At 38.6% G+C, this 15,880-nt stretch overlaps 1 protein-coding gene across 1 annotated transcript in view; it reads right to left on the bottom strand.

Moving 5' to 3' along the window:
* The window catches only part of ASMTL (acetylserotonin O-methyltransferase like), a 67,462-nt gene that overhangs the window by 28,608 nt on the left and 22,974 nt on the right, over positions 1-15,880 (bottom strand). Inside the window, 6 exon segments of the mRNA XM_020992916.2 lie at positions 811-943; positions 4,437-4,621; positions 5,449-5,611; positions 12,479-12,874; positions 12,876-12,900; positions 14,201-14,309. Of these exon segments, the coding sequence (XP_020848575.1) occupies positions 811-943; positions 4,437-4,621; positions 5,449-5,611; positions 12,479-12,874; positions 12,876-12,900; positions 14,201-14,309 (1,011 nt within the window).

Raw genomic sequence — 15,880 nt, 5'->3', positions numbered from 1 at the left:
TGACTTGCCCAGGGTCACACAGCTATTAAGTGTCTGAGGCCGGATATGAACTCAGGTCCTCTTGACTCCAGGGCAGGTAGGTGCTCTATCCACTGCTGCCCCTATAGCTAGCTGCCCCAATAATGTAAATCAAAACAGTGTGAAAGGCAACATAGGATCAGAAATTTGGAGCTACAAGGGACCTCTGAGGTCATTTAATTCCACTCCCTCATTTCACAGCTGAGGATACTGGAGGCCAAGAGATTAAATGATTTTTCTCAAGGTCACACAGATAGTATCAGAGACTCAATTTAAATCCATGTCCTTTAACTCCAAACTCAATACTCTTTTTTTTTTTTGGTTTACCCAATGGGGTTAAGTGACTTGGCCAGGGTCATACAGCTAGTAAGAATTATGTGTCTGAGGCCGGATTTGAACTCAGGTCCTCCTGACTCCAGGGCCGGTGCTCCATGCACTGTGCCACCTAGCTGCCCCCCCAATACTCTTTCTGCCCTACTATACAAGCTTAATTAGCTGTAATGGGCAATTCTGGTTTATCAGAACAGCCAATGAAACACATTTCTTTCCTCCTGCTAGAGCCAAGAGTATACACTATCAGACTCGTTACTCAGAGCCCCTTCTAGCTGCTCACTAGATTCCTGCCCCAGCCTCAATTACTGAATGGGCCTGACTACAACCATATTCAATGATCAGAATAAGACAAACTACTTTCCTAAGTAAAATTCTTTTATCAAAACCAGAGGACCCAACAGATAGGTAAGAACAGCTCATCAGCTTTTTCGCATAAGCCATAGTAAAACATTCTCCTACCTCCCAAATCACAGGCAGAGCGAAATCTTGACAGATCAAAAGCTGTTGCCACACCCCTTGCAGTCAGCTTCATAATGCTATGCATGGCATTCATGAAACGCAGTTTTGTCTCCATGCTGTGATAATATGAATCCTGAAAATAACACCATGTCCTGAGAAAAGACACTATTCAGACGCGCGACAGACACATTTGCATCTCATTCTATATTTCTTCCAAAAGAAGGTCAAGGTCCAGGTTTAAATCCTGCATGAACCAGGTATCTTCTCTTTATCAGTTCCACAGGTACTGCCTACACCTGGAACTAAGCCAGCTATCTCCCAAAACATGCCATTGGTCAAAAAGGGAATCATGTTTGAGTGAATGAATGAGTGAACGTAAAACTAACCCTATAATCAGAAAAAGAAGTCAGAGGCTATTTGCTTGCTGTTCAGTCATGCCTGACTCTTCATAAGCCCATGTGGGGTTTTCTTGGCAGAGATACTGGAGTGGTTTGCCACTTTCTCCAGCTCATTTTATAGAAACACGTAAACTGGGTTAAATGACTCCACAGGGTCACACAGCTAGTGAGTGCCTGAGACCAGACCTGAACTCAGGAAACTGATTCTTCCTGACTCCAGGCCCAGCACTCTATCCACTGTACCACCTGACTGCCCAAGATATTTCCTATTTATCTTCAAAATAGAAAAACAAGATATGCCATTTATGTTTTATACTGTCCATAAAGTACTAGAACACTGGCATGGTGCAGTAGCATTGTTAATTTGGGTACTTGGTAAAATGGAAAGAATGACAGATTTGTGCTCAAAGCACGTGGATTCACGTTGTAGCTCTGTCACTTACTACATGTGTGACTTTTGGCAAATCATTTAACGTTTTGGATTTCTCTTTTCTCTTCTCTTATATACTGGGTCTTTGTATCTCATCCAGGCTGGAAGTGCAGGGGTCTGATCAGCATGGAAGTTTTAAATTGCTCTGTTTTTCCAACCTGGGCCAGTTCACCCTTCTTTAGGTAAACTGATGCTTCACCCTCTTCCACTCCTGAGAATTCACCACATTGTAGCCTGGCTAGTACAGATGTCTGCTTGGCTTTAGTGCAACTGCAACTTATATAACACTCAAGCTCAAATGATCCACCAGCCTAAGCCTCCACGGTGGCTGGGATTACAAGATTTATAATCATTCACTCCTGAGTGGTTCCCTTTATGATCAGCTGCACATCTGGAACATAGCTGACTCAGTCTCAGGTATAGTCACCATGACTGGCTTTCAGTTTCTTCACCTAGAAAATGATGGAGCTACCACCATTTGAGCTCTTGAAGCCCCTTAAGGCTCTAATTCTACAATCCTGTTCCTCTGGAGAAACAAAAAGGCAATCACTGTCAGTATCTCTTCCTCCCTCCCCCTTCCCTCAGCTGCCTACATATTAATGATTCACTTTTGTACATTAGTAATTTCTCATACTCCTTGCCTAAATCCCCCTCTGGGCTCTATCCACATGTTGTTAAGGCCTAGGGGAAAGAACAAATCAGAAGGGCTCCTCCCAGGTGTATAAGGTTCAATAATTGGACTTTTGCTTTTCAAACTGGATACAAGAAGGCACTGGCCTTTTGTAGGAGGAATAAGGTAAGGTCAAGTAAGGAGTTAGTTCTTCCTCTGCCCAGTTTACAAGCTGAGCCTATGGGACAGTGGAAGTCTATGGGCTTCATAAATGAAATATTTCTATATTCCAAAGTCCACAGATTAAGCTGTAGACTCAAGGTAAACCCCTACAGTTTAACTTGGCTATTACTAAATTATTCATTTAGTGACAGCTACTTCCATGGTCCAGGGGCAAAGTACAAAATCTTAACAGTTCCCAGGCTGTCACAACACTAATGATAAAGTGGCAATCTTCTGGCCAAACCAAATGTTTGGTCCCCTCAGTATATGGGGATGGGTAGGTATTTGGAAATCAATTGATCAGAATTTATTAAGATAATGGCAGGCTGAAATGACTGCTACCAGCAATGTGTCAGTGACGGGCTAGGCACTGGGGATATAGAGATGAAATCTGAATAATCTCTACCCTGAAAGCGACAATTGTACAACAAGTACATACATAAGCAAATAAAAAACAAATATAAAATAATTTTGGGGTAGGAGGATGCAGTACCAATGAATGGGGTAATCAGGAAAAGCTTCTTTTAGAAGGCAGCACTTGGGTCTAGTCTGATAGAGAGCTGGGGATTCTAATAAGCAGAGATGAAAAAAGAAGTGCATTCCAGACATGAGGGACAGCTTGTGCAAAGACCCAGAAGTAGGAAATGGGGTGTTGTTCATAGAGAACATTAAGTTACGCAGGGCAATTTGGCTGGAATGTATGATCCTGATTACGAGTAATATGAAATCAGCCTACAAAGATAGGTTGAAGCCAGATTGTGGATGTCAGACAGAGGAAATTTATTTTATCACAGAAGCTTTTCCTCTAGACACATAGGAGAATAGGAATAACCCTACTAGAAGGAGAACTTAGTCCCATGAATTTTTTTTTTTGGAGGCAACTGGGGTTAAAGGACTTGCCCAGGGTCACGCAGATAGTAAGTGTGTGAGGCCAAATTTAAACTCAGGTCCTCTGACTCCAAGGCCAGAGCTCTATCCACTGTGCCACCTAGCTGCTACACTATGAATCAATTTTATAACCAATGATGTTCCATGGACCACCTATTTCCAGTTCTTCCCCTCTCCTTTCTATTATTCATGTTGCTTATTATTAATACTTTTCCTACAGTGCAGGAATGAAAAGAAAAAGCTGTTTAAAACTCACAGCAAGCATTCTGTTACTTGTTTTTAGAAAAGAGAAAAGGTTTTTCAAATATGTTAGTTTCAAAACTATTCATCAAAATGAAGGTTTGTAGTTATTGATGGATTTCTGTGATCAATACCATGCTTGGCCTTGGTAGAGATGAGAGTCAAGAGGTACATAGTTGGTTTGCATGTTGTCTCCCCCATCAGAATGTGCTACTCCTTGAGTTCAGGGACTTGTTTTTACCTTTCTGTATTCCCACAGCTTAGTACAGTGCCTGACACACAGTAATTTCCTAAGAAATGCTGGCTGGGGGCGGCTAGATAGAGCTCTGGCCTTGGAGTCAGGTGGATCTGAGTTCAAATCCGGCCTCAGACACTTGGCACTTACTAGCTGTGTGACCCGGGCAAGTCACTTAATCCTGACTGCCTCACCCAAAAGCAAAAAAAAAAAAATGCTGGCTGACTTAAATATGCCATGAAAAATCTAGAATTTTAGGTTCTACTGCATCTAGATAGAGGTCATTATTTTTAATCTCATTGCCTTCCTCTCAAGATTATGGATATGAGAACATCTGAACTGCTGATTCATGTTTTATCCCCACCAGGAAGATATAAGCTCCTTGAGGGCACAGACTGTTTCTGGGTCTTTACATCCTTAGCACCTGGCACAATGCCTTAAATTTATTAGAAGCTTAATAAAGGTGCTTAATTAAATTAACAGTTTTTTTCAATCCTGCTAGAGACTCTGTATAATTCCATGACCTTGGGTCTTTTTCAACCACCAAAGTCTTTTAGTAAAAAGTATACAAAACTTGAGATTGGCCACTCTAACATACATTACCTGAAATAGGTCCTGAGTGTTCTTTCCAAAAGCTCGATGGTTCTGATTTGTTCCCTCTTTGACAGCAGATTCCAGATGTGTGAAGAGTGGCCAAACGTGATCGTTAGCATGCATGATATAGCCATGCAGAGAATATTCACTGTCAGACACCAAGTACTTATCAGCCAATTCTGTGTTACTGTAACCTGAAAAATAATGTGGCTGATTTTGTCATTCCTGAACTTAACAACTGAAGCAAACTTTAAATAAGTTTGTTTAGCATTACTTGAAATATTAAATATAACATAGATTATTTTTTATTTTATTTTTTAAAATTAAACAATTTATTAATTTTTGGTTTTCAACGTTCATTTCCATAAGATTTTCAGTTTCAAATTCCCCTCTTCCCCCCTTCTTCCCAAGACAGCATACAATCTGATATAAGCTCTACTTATATGTTCATATTAAGCATGTTTTCACATTAGTCATGATGTAAAGAAGAACTAAAACCAATGGGGGGATCCACAAGAAAGAAGAATCAAAACAAAACAACAAGAGAAAAGGACAGCAAACAGTACATAACATAGACTATTAACACTGATTACTGTCAATGGTGATATCTAGGGTGATGCACCTTGAATTCAATGCAGACAATAAATTGTAAAGCACCAAATACATTTTTTTTTCTGTCTTTACAACTGTTACCTTAAAGTCTTGTAGGTAACATCTGCCTATTTCCCCCAACTGTTGGCAAACAGTCTTTCAGATACTTTTCCTATCTGGCCCCTTTGAGAATATTTCACTTAACATGCCTGAAGCAACTTTTAGACATCCCTCAAATGCTCATGTGTTCTTTTTAAACTTCTGTCCCTACCCATATTGGATCCATGCCTTTTAAGGAAAAATATCATGGGAAGGTATAGGTAGATAAAAGTTTTTGATCTTTTAATCTCCTTCCCAGATTTTGAAGCAGGCTCTGACAGACTTTCAACTGCAAAGATTTCTGGGACCACATCCTATTAGCTCAAGTTACCTTGGTTGGTTTTCTTTAATAACTGAAGTGCTGTGCAGGAATCAAGTAATCTCTCGGTCCCACATACAGATGCACTGATGTGGTCAGCAACATCTTTGGCCTTCAGATGGGCTTTGCCTTTGAGCAGATCAAACACCTTTAGCTTACAGGCTACAAACATTGCCTGTACATTAAAAAGACAAAAGGACTGGTCTTTAAAAAGATATACAGAGGATTTATTTAAAGTAGGGGTTCTAAGATTACATCTTTATTTCAATATAGCTGTTTTCCCTAATAATCCTATGTGTTTCCTTTTAAGCATTTAAACACATTATTTTGAGAAGGGGTTCAGAGGCTTCACCAGGTTGTCAAAGGGGTCATGACACAAAAAAAGTAAAGAAATCCTAATCTAAATGATACTAGAGGTTCCTTCAGGTCTCATGCCTATTAAAAAATACGAGTAAAACCAAAATTTAAGAGACTTACTCTGGTTTTAGGGAAAGGGCTGTTTATTTGATTGGCAGAATAAAGCAATGTAAAATCAAGGTTAGGTCCCATCTAACTAAACTGTCTTCAGCAGATAATACTGGATCTACTCTCTTTCTAGAGTGGGTTTTTCCAAAGAGGTAAAGATTGTCAATGATTACCAAATAGCAAAACTACTCCCACAGGGTGAGATCCAGTTGTTAGATTCAGTGATCTGGTGATGAAATTTTTTTTTTTTTTGGCGAAGCAATTGCAGTTAAGTGGCTTGCCCAGGGTCACACAGCTATTAAGTGTCAAATGTCTGGTCTGAGACTGGCTTTGAACTGAGGTCCTCCTGTCTCCAAGATCAGAGCTCTATCTACTGTGCCACCTAGCTGCCACTCGAAAAATTTTAAAAATCAGGACACTATTGGTTTCCCAGATTCTTTCACTAGACATAAACCCAGTTAATTAAATGAAGATGGATTCCTTTGAATGTAATCCAGTGAAGGGCCAAATACTTCCTTTTATCTTCAATTATTTCTAATCAAGTTAGCAAGATTAGGCATGCTCTGTGATTACCTAAAATACTTTACTAGATATAAAAAAAATTACTGACTTAATAATGCCTCATACAAGTTAAACACAATTGTGCCCCTTTAAAACACTGGGTAGAATGTTTCATATACAATTACAAAAGATAAATTAGGTCTGGTTGGTGACAGTAAAGAAAAATAATAATAAAAAATAAATAAAAATAAATAAATAAAAATAAATAAAACACTAGGTAGAGTGATAGGATTAAACGTTTCTATATTAATTAAAGAAATTATATAGGGTATTTCTGGCAAATACTTATGTTTTCGTGGGGGTGGGAAGGAAGTAGGATATCATTTGATCCTGCACTGGCATGTTATAAAAGGGCTTTATGAATTCTATAAATGACATCTTTCTATGTACAATTCAGCAATCTGATTATTCCCATCATCCTTGAATACAAGTCTTCCCATTTGAATAAGACCGATGTGAATTTTAATAATAACCAACCACCAAATAGAACTGGTCTGAAGCAAAGGGGTTCTATGATGAAAATGGGAAGGAATCAGAGGCTAAAATATTACCTTGAGCACTGACAGACCACCACATAAAGACTTGAAAAGAATCTGAGACTTTAGCAGTCATTCTACAAAACTGTTCTAGCTTTTCTATGACTGTTGTTTCATTACTTGGCTTAGATTTCATTCACGAATATGGGGGCTGATGGGTGGGGAGTAGGAAGGTATGGCATTAGCCAGTTATTTTGGGACAGGATGGGATACTGGGGAAGATGTGAATATATGTTTTTTAATCAATTCTGCTATCCCTTCTGTTTTATGGGAGAGTTCATCCCATTCACATTCACAGTTATGAGTACTATCTGGGTCTTTCTCTCCATCCTATTTCCCCTTTCTTTCTCTTTTCTCCCTTTCCCTCCTCACTAGTGTTTTGCTTTTGGCTACCTCCTCCCTCAGCCCCACCTCCTTCTATTAGCCCCCCCTTTTCTTTCCCCTTTTCCCTCCTACTGCTTATAGGGCAAATTAGATTTCTATACCTAACTGATTATGTTATTCCCTCTTTGAGTCAAATCTGAGGAGAGTAAGGTTCAAACAATGCTCATTTCCTTTCCCCCCCTTCTTTCCCTCTACTTTAGTAGGTTTTTGTGCCTTCTCCTGACACTGTAATTTACTCTTGTCTGCCTCCTCCTTTCCTTTTCTCCCAGTATAATCCCTTAGTTTAGATCAGATTAATCCACTTATTTAGATCCATTTAACCCACTTGATTAGATTTTTAAAAATCATTACATCAAAGTCAACTTATACCCACCCCCTCTACATACACCTCTTTAACATGGTATAATACCAATACAATTCTCAAGAGTTATAAGTGTCATCTTCCCTTGTAGGGATGTAAACAGTTTGCCCTTATTAATAACATGTTGGTTTTTTCTGTCCTGTTTATCTTTCTATGTCTCTCTTGAGTCTTGTATTTGAAGATCAAATTTTCTGTTGAGCTCTGGTCTTTTTATCAGGAAGGCTTAGAAGTCCCCTATTTCGCTGAATATCCATCTCCTCCCCTGAAAGATTATACTCATTTTCACTGGGTAGTTGATTCTTGGTTGTAATCCAAGCTCCTTTGCCTTATGGAATATCATATTCCATACCCTACGATCTTTTAATAGAAGCTGCAAGGTCCTGTGTAATGCTGACTGTGGTATCACGATATTTAAATTGTTTCTTTCTGGCTGCTTGCAGTATTTTCTCTTTGACCTGGTAATTTTGGAATTTGGCTATTGTATTCCTCGGCGTTTTCAATTTGGGATTTTTTTCAGAAGGTGATTGGTGGATATTTTTTGTGGCTATTTTACCCTCTGGTTCTAGGACCCCAGGGCAGTATTCCTTGATGATTTCCTGAAAGATGCTGTCCAGGCTCTTTTTTTCATCATGATTTTCAGGGAGACCAATAATTTTTAAATTGTCTTTCCTGGATCTATTTTGTAGGTCAGTTGTTTTACCAATGAGGTAGTTTATGTTTTCATCTATTTTTTCACTATTTTGTTTCTGTTTGACTGATTCTCCCTGTCTCATAGAGTCATTAGCTGCCACTTGCCCAATTCTAATTTTTAACAAATTGTTTTCTTCTATTAGATTTTGTACCTCTTTTTCCATTTGGCCCATTTTACTTTTTAAGGAGTTGTTCTCCTCAGTGAGTTTTTGTGTCTACTTTTCTGTCTGGCCAATTGTATTTTTTAGGGACTTGTTTTCTTCAGTGTACTTTTTTTTCAGTTGGCCAACTGCATTTTTTAAGGACTCGTTTTCTTCAGTGTACTTTTTTTCCATTTGGCCAATTATATTTTTTTAAGGACTTGTTTTCTACAGTTAATGTTTATCCTTCCTTTTCCAAGCTATTGACTCTCTCTTGCATACCTCTCATTTCTTTTCCCAATTTTTCTTCTACCTCTCTTATTTGACTTTTAAAAACCTTCTTGAGCTCTTCCAAGAAGGCTTTTTGGGCTTCAGACCTTTTGAGGTTTCACATGTGGGTGTGTTGACAATGTTGCCCTCTTCAGAATTTCTGCCTTGTTCTTCTCTGTCCCCATAATAAGCATCTATGGTATGTTTCTTTTTTGCTCATGGTGTTTGCTTATTTCCTGGCCTTTAAAAAAATTGAGCTCTCCTGCTGGGGAGCAGGAGGCACTGACCCAAGCTTGTTGTGCTGCGAGCCCAGGGCCTGGTCACTGGCTTTGTGTGCTGGGGCCTCAGATGGTGGCAGTTGGAGGCTATAGGGTTCTGGCAGCTTATCTGGTGTTGGGCTGGAATCAGCAACACTGGAGCTCTAGGGGTAGGGCTGGGGAGTCTGGCCCCTGGAGACTGCCTGCACACCTGGGCCTTTAGCTTTCTTTGGCTCCTTGCAGATGGATGTTTTGCTGCTGCAGGATGTTTCTGTGTTTGGGGCTTTGCCTCTTGCAGTTGTGCTTCCCAGAGTTTTGCTAAGGCACTGGGAGACTTGGCTGCTGGAGAATGCCGTGGCACATGGTGGTTTTCCAAGCCATTTCCACTGGTTCCTCTGCCCATACTGAGGCACTCAGGGGTCCTGGTGTTGATGCTTGCCTGCTCCACCACCAGGGGTTCAGGATTTCCCCCTGGTATGCTGAGGTGGGGCTTTCCTCTAGCTTGCTGAGACATCTCCCATTCTGTATTGCTCCCCCTCCCCTAGGGCAAGAAGGGCCTTTCCCATTAATCTCTCAAGCTTCCTGGGCTACAGGACTGCTACACCCCATCTTTCTGCTGGTTCAGCTGTTCCAGGGTTTTTCCTGGGGTGATATTTTCTGGGCTTTCAGAGGTTAGTAAGGGAGGGTGAGAGGGACTTACTTCTTACTCTGCCATCCTGGGTCCCAGAATTGGAACTCAAGAGGTGGATATATGAAGCCTTCCCGGATGGACTTTTTGCTAAATGGGAATTCCGTCAGCTAGGAGACAGGGGTATGGTGGGTGGAGTTATATAACAGAATTGTGGGTATTCAGAAGACAGTGCCGTTTGTACCAGTGCTAAAGTGAAGATACTTGCTCACTTAATTCAATACCATGAAATGGGGAGTATGTGGGGCCTCACAACGTAATGCCCTATTACAGACCTGCATAACTTGGCAGTAGGTAGGTGCCAAAATTAAAATAGGCTAAACTTCTCTCAGCTGCAGATAGTTTTTAGTGGTTCACTTTCCAAGTAAAGGTATAATTAATGACTAAACTATTTTGCAAATAAACCATATTTTTAAAGAGGAGAAATTTCAATTAATAATTAATTACACTTATTACTTAAGATTTTCGTTTATCATGAAATCGCTCTTCTCAGACTATAGACAGACTGACCGACAATGGATGGTTGTCATGGGTCATGTGACAAACGGGAGAGAGTGCTCTGTGGCTACCCACCTGCCAAGTTAGATGATGGGCACAATTGTGACTAGTGGAAGGCAGGTTAAGCGGGGCACAGACAAAGCACTTGTTACATCTTTACTTTCTATAATATCCTCTACATTTTTCTTGGGCCACCTGAAATCCTTTGGTGAGCTGCAAGTGACCTTTGGGCTGTATGCTGTGCAGGCTTGTTCAATGGTAACATTTCTTAAGCAAGGGTCCATTAATTTGTTTTTGAACTATTTTGATAATTGTGTTGCTATAATTGGTTTGTTATAATCCTATGTATTTTATTTTGTATATTTAAAAACATTCTGAGGAGTCTATAAGCTTCACCAGATTGCTAAATAAGGTTAAGAACCCCTGCTTTAGGGGATGCTTAGAATAGTCAGATCACAGGGGGATTCAAAGAGAAGCTCTAAGGGGGTATTCCAAGACAGAACTGCATGGTCTTAGCTTCTCTTCTAGCAACACCACCACAGCTAGGGAAAGTTCTGTGGAGCAAGTTTTCAAGCAGCATAGGACACCTACTCTGACCCAAGCATCCCTCCAGGCAACTTGGTGAACCCCAAATATCTATCTCTACATCAGCACAGGTTCAAATAGCGTTGTCTCCTGGATAACCACTATTCTATTACATAACTCTCTCCACCTTATCCTTTCTAGCTAATAGAATTCCCACTTAGTAATATAGTCCATCTAGGAAAGTTTCATATAGCTACATCTATCCGCAGCATCCAATCCTGCCCCAAAATAACCGGCTAATAGCATGTTTTCCTCCTCCCCACTTACCTGCCACCAACTCAGGTTATCTTGAGTCTCAACCGGTTTGTCTCATTTTGTGCACATTCCCTTACTCCCACAACGAATTTCTGTAGGCACAACTTTTTGGTAATCAAATAATTGAGACATATAGTTTTGGTTTTAAGGTCAAGGTAGAACTCAATCCAATTCACATTTAGGAAAAAAAAAGTTTGAGAGCAAAAAAGTAAGCAAACAAAAATACCCATCAGAAATTTATCCTAGGGGCAGCTAGGTGGTGCAGTAGATAGAGCAACAGCCCTGGAGTCAGGAGGACCTGAGTTAAAATGTGGTCTCTGACCAGACACTTGACACTTACTAGTTATATGACCGTGGGCAAGTCACTTAACCCCAATTGCCTCCAAAAAAAAATTATCCTGTTATAACATTTTGAGTACAGTTATACACATTACAACTCACTTACAAGGCAACAACTTGCAAATTTGTTTGGATCACCCTTAGAGTGCTTTCTCCCTTGTCTATAGTGTTAAAATCAAATTGTTGTTTTCCTTTTATAAACTCTTGGAAAAGATTTTGAATCTTCCATTTTAAAAAGCCTAGTTTGACCTTTTCTGCACTGGAGACTTTGGAGGAGTGTTTGCTCTACACTCCAATGTGCACCTTTTTTTGAAGAGGTTAATTAAGGGGAAGAAAATGGCAAATGCAGAGCACCTGCTTTGGTAAATTGACTTAGAATGTCTTTTCTTTCCCTTTAAGAAATCTCCTGAGGAAATCTAAGGCAATGGGCTGAGAAAAAAATGTAAGATACATGGTAGGCAAGTTTATCTGTATGGGGACAGCTTTGGATTTCTACTCTGAAAGCCTGAGATTTAGGTCATTTTAAATTAATCTAAGTCAAATTTGAATGTTTATTTTTGAGGGTTTTTGTTTTCCTGGTTCACCTCAGATGCATTAGCATGTGGTTCAAGAATAAAGCTAAGTTGTCTGTGAGTGCACATCCCCAGGAAATGAAGGACATTCACACTTATATGTAAACTGACATCTCTTTCTCAACCACATTATTTAGTTTACAAATTACCTAAGGGTAAGAAAGTTGTATCTCTTAGCAACTTCTTTAACCACACCCTGAACATGGTGTGATTGTTTTTTTTTTTAACTGTGCTTATTTGTTGTTATTTTTGCAGGATAGCTAAGGGCTGTTTAAAGCAAGGACTTTGAGATGCTTTCCCCAAATAAGATTTCATTTATATGTACTATGATGACAACCACTTAGCTTGAAAATGGCTTTTCAGCTACTGAGATGAGAATTTTCTCTTTCTTCTTTGGCAAGGTCATTAATTAGAAGGAGAAAAAAAATCATGGCACAATACCTTTGAAGCTTTAAAACCATCCAAAAGCTCTACAAGAGTAGATGGAAATTTAGTCAGGCTTTCCATGTCCCCACTGCATTTCTCCACAGGCTCTCCCATCACATCTTGGCCTATTTTGTTCTTTCCTAGGCTCCCAGGAGCTCCAGAAGAGAATGCATTGTCACCTTCTAGCTTGATGGTCAAATTTCCTTGAGTTGAACTGCCATGTTCTTCATCACTTAGTACTTCAAAGGTTTCTACTGAAGGGACTGAGTCATACTTTACATGATGTATGGCATCTCTAGGGGGTGGATAATACAATTCCACCAACTTTTTGCAAAAGTGGTTCAGTGGGAACCCTACCACATTCAAAAAGTCTCCATGAACATACTCAACTAACATGCCCCCAAGGGACTGGTATGCCATAGCCACCAGCTTTGTCCCTGGAAGAAGGAGAACAGAAAGGCAGAGCAAAAGCAGAAGATTAAAAGAGGAATTAAACTCTGTAGGCTAAGAAACTAAAGCCAATTCTAGAATTTAATTTCATGCCAACCAGTTGAGGAATATAAAATAAAGCCATTTATCTCCATTAATGGGATGGTTTCATATATACAAATATGTATGCATTTGTATAAATATTTTAATTTATAAATAAATATCTTTGTATAAATAAGTATAATATAAAAAATACAAATATTAAGAAGGTGAAGATTTAGCTCATATTGACATTAATTCCAAAGGTAATACAAGCCTGACTGATAATCTATTGTTGGGATAGAAATTTTCTGACTGTGAGATGAAGGTATCTTTGAAAATTATTATAATGTGATAATGGCTTATCCTACATATGTCAACATTCTTCAAAATGGCAAAGAAATACTCCAACATACTATTGTACTATATTTATACATATGTAATAAAATGGAGAACTGAGGTAATTACATTTCAGTGTCTAGTCCATGTGTAATTACATTTTTAAAGAAACTTTCCCTGTTAGAATCAAAGCTATCTTACTGCCAAGGTCAGAAATAGGTCTTTGGATTCTCTTCTTTCCTGTTTGAATTTCTTGCCTGCTCTCATTTTCTCTGCTAATTTTCATTGTTATGTAAAAATTATTCATTGCTTAAAAACTTCTCATGCAATTTATAGTGACTTATCATAGCAACAAAGCACTTCAAAAATCTAAAAAAAATTCTAATAGTAGTATTTTGGTTTTCTTCAGCAAAATCTTGATATTTTGGGCAAAATTTGAACAAGATGACAATAGATAAAGATCCTATGTCAGCTGTACTGTTATTAATCTGAATTTGACAAGTTTCAACAAACATGCATACTTCTATATTCAAAGAACAGAAAAATATGTATGTATACTCTATTACATATAGCTAGCATTTTAAAAGGCAAATAATAATAACTTTAAGGTAATAATATGTTCTACATATTAGCTTTAAAGCTGCCCTGTTTGTCTGTAGCACCTATTATATGAAGACAGTTAAGATTTCTATAGAGAAGTAACACAGCATTGTGATCAGAAGACTATTGGAAGTCAAAAACATCTGGGCTCAAGTTCTGCCTTAAACATATACTACTTGCTATATTTCTTGCCTTCTCAATGGGTGGAGGAGGGGTGGATGGGTGGGAAAGAATTTGGAACTGAAACATAAAAAGTTAAAAAAATAACAAAATTAAATGAATGGAGTTGTGTTAAGGGATGGGGCATGTTGGCTTTTATAAAACACTTACATTGGTTCTCCACTATGAATGTATTCCCATAAAAGCTCCTCTGACAGGTCAGAAAATTTAACTTTGGTTTCCTCATAGAATTTAAAGACTTCTGTTTGTAGCTGGTTATCTGAAACAAAAATTCTACCATAAGCCAATACTTCTATCCCCAATGAAATTAATCAAGAGTAAAGACAAATTTTAAGGATTAAATTTAATAGTTTAAAATCTACAACATTTTACATCGGTCAAATCCTTTTAACCTTTAGTTGCCTTAGTTTCCTCATCAGCAAAATGGGGATAACAATTCTTACATTCCCTTGTTTTACCTATATGGGGTTTAAAAAGAAAATTTTAAAATGCTTGTGATAGCCAAATTTACTTCACTGGGTTTGGCATCCTGATGGTCTCAATGTAAGATAAGTACCATTAGGTATTTTATAGACGACAACAAACATAAATGGAATTTTAAGCTAGGAAGGAATAAACCACTATAGAAACAACACGTAAAGGTTCAAATCGTTTCACCTCACCCCCTTCCAAACTCTGGTGTGTACAGAAAATGTAGCACTGATCACATTGAACTACAGTGCACAAGGAATCACCAAGCATGTTATCTTTGTTGTCATTCAGTCAATAGAAACAGTCAAATCTCTCCATTAAGTCTCTAAATGCATGATGTACTTTAGGGCAAGGCAGGGCAGGGCCATGAAAGATATACTCTTATATTGCTATTTGCAGATTTATGGGTTATTTTAGAAAGTCTGAAGAACAAACTCTAACATATGACTATGACTTAAGTCATTTCCTGGGCCCTCCTTCATCTCTAATAATTAATTAAAAAATATTGATGTCTTTGTGCTTTTCTTTCACTTTCATTTTCCAATCCTCACCTTCCCTACCCAATGAGTCATCCCTTAGAGAAAAGATCAAAGAAATGAAAAAAAAATTCAGCAAAACTAACCAACCTATCAGTTTAGTTACAAATTATGTGGAACATTCCATACCCACCGCCTCTGCAACCAAGGGAGGGAGGTGCCTTCTCCTCTCTCTTTTCGGTCTCCAAGCATGGTCATTATCATTACACAGAGTTCAGTTTCAATTTTTGCTGCTCTTTGCGTTTACATTCACAATTAAAAAAAAAATTTTTAAAAAGCTATCCCCAGATTTTTAAAACCACTTTCATATCACAACTAAAAACAAACAAACAAACAAAAAAAGGTAAAAAAATTGGATCTCTGGAAATATTGCATAACCATATAATCTTCCTTGGGTACATTTTCTATAGTAAAACTTTCTGACTCCACATGTGTACACACATGTGTCTGTATGCATGCATATACGCACACATACAAAGCATAGAACGCACAAATGTACTGTGTAAGTTTATGCACATGCATGTACACAAATGTAATATATGTAGTATATATACCTCCGTATACATACATGCATATCGACATCTACATGTATCCCTAAGCTACTTCCACAAGACCTTTAGGCATTTAGTGGATGGATACTGGAAGCAGCCTGTCAAGAACTGCCACCTAGTGGTGTCTCAGAGCAGTATGGTCGCATTTTTTTTTACGGTGGTAGTGATAGTGGTGAAGGCCTGAACTCATGATTTTATTTGTATAGGGAACTCCCTACAATGTAAACTCTTTCTGGTAACGTCGACTGACACATCACTCTCCACTGTGGAGA

Source organism: Phascolarctos cinereus, unplaced genomic scaffold, assembly GCF_003287225.1.
Source record: "Phascolarctos cinereus isolate Bilbo 61053 unplaced genomic scaffold, phaCin_HiC Scaffold_726;HRSCAF=1367, whole genome shotgun sequence".
Classification (NCBI taxonomy): domain Eukaryota; kingdom Metazoa; phylum Chordata; class Mammalia; order Diprotodontia; family Phascolarctidae; genus Phascolarctos; species Phascolarctos cinereus.
Note: the sequence above shows the minus strand (reverse complement) of the source record. Positions and strands in the feature narration are given on the sequence as shown.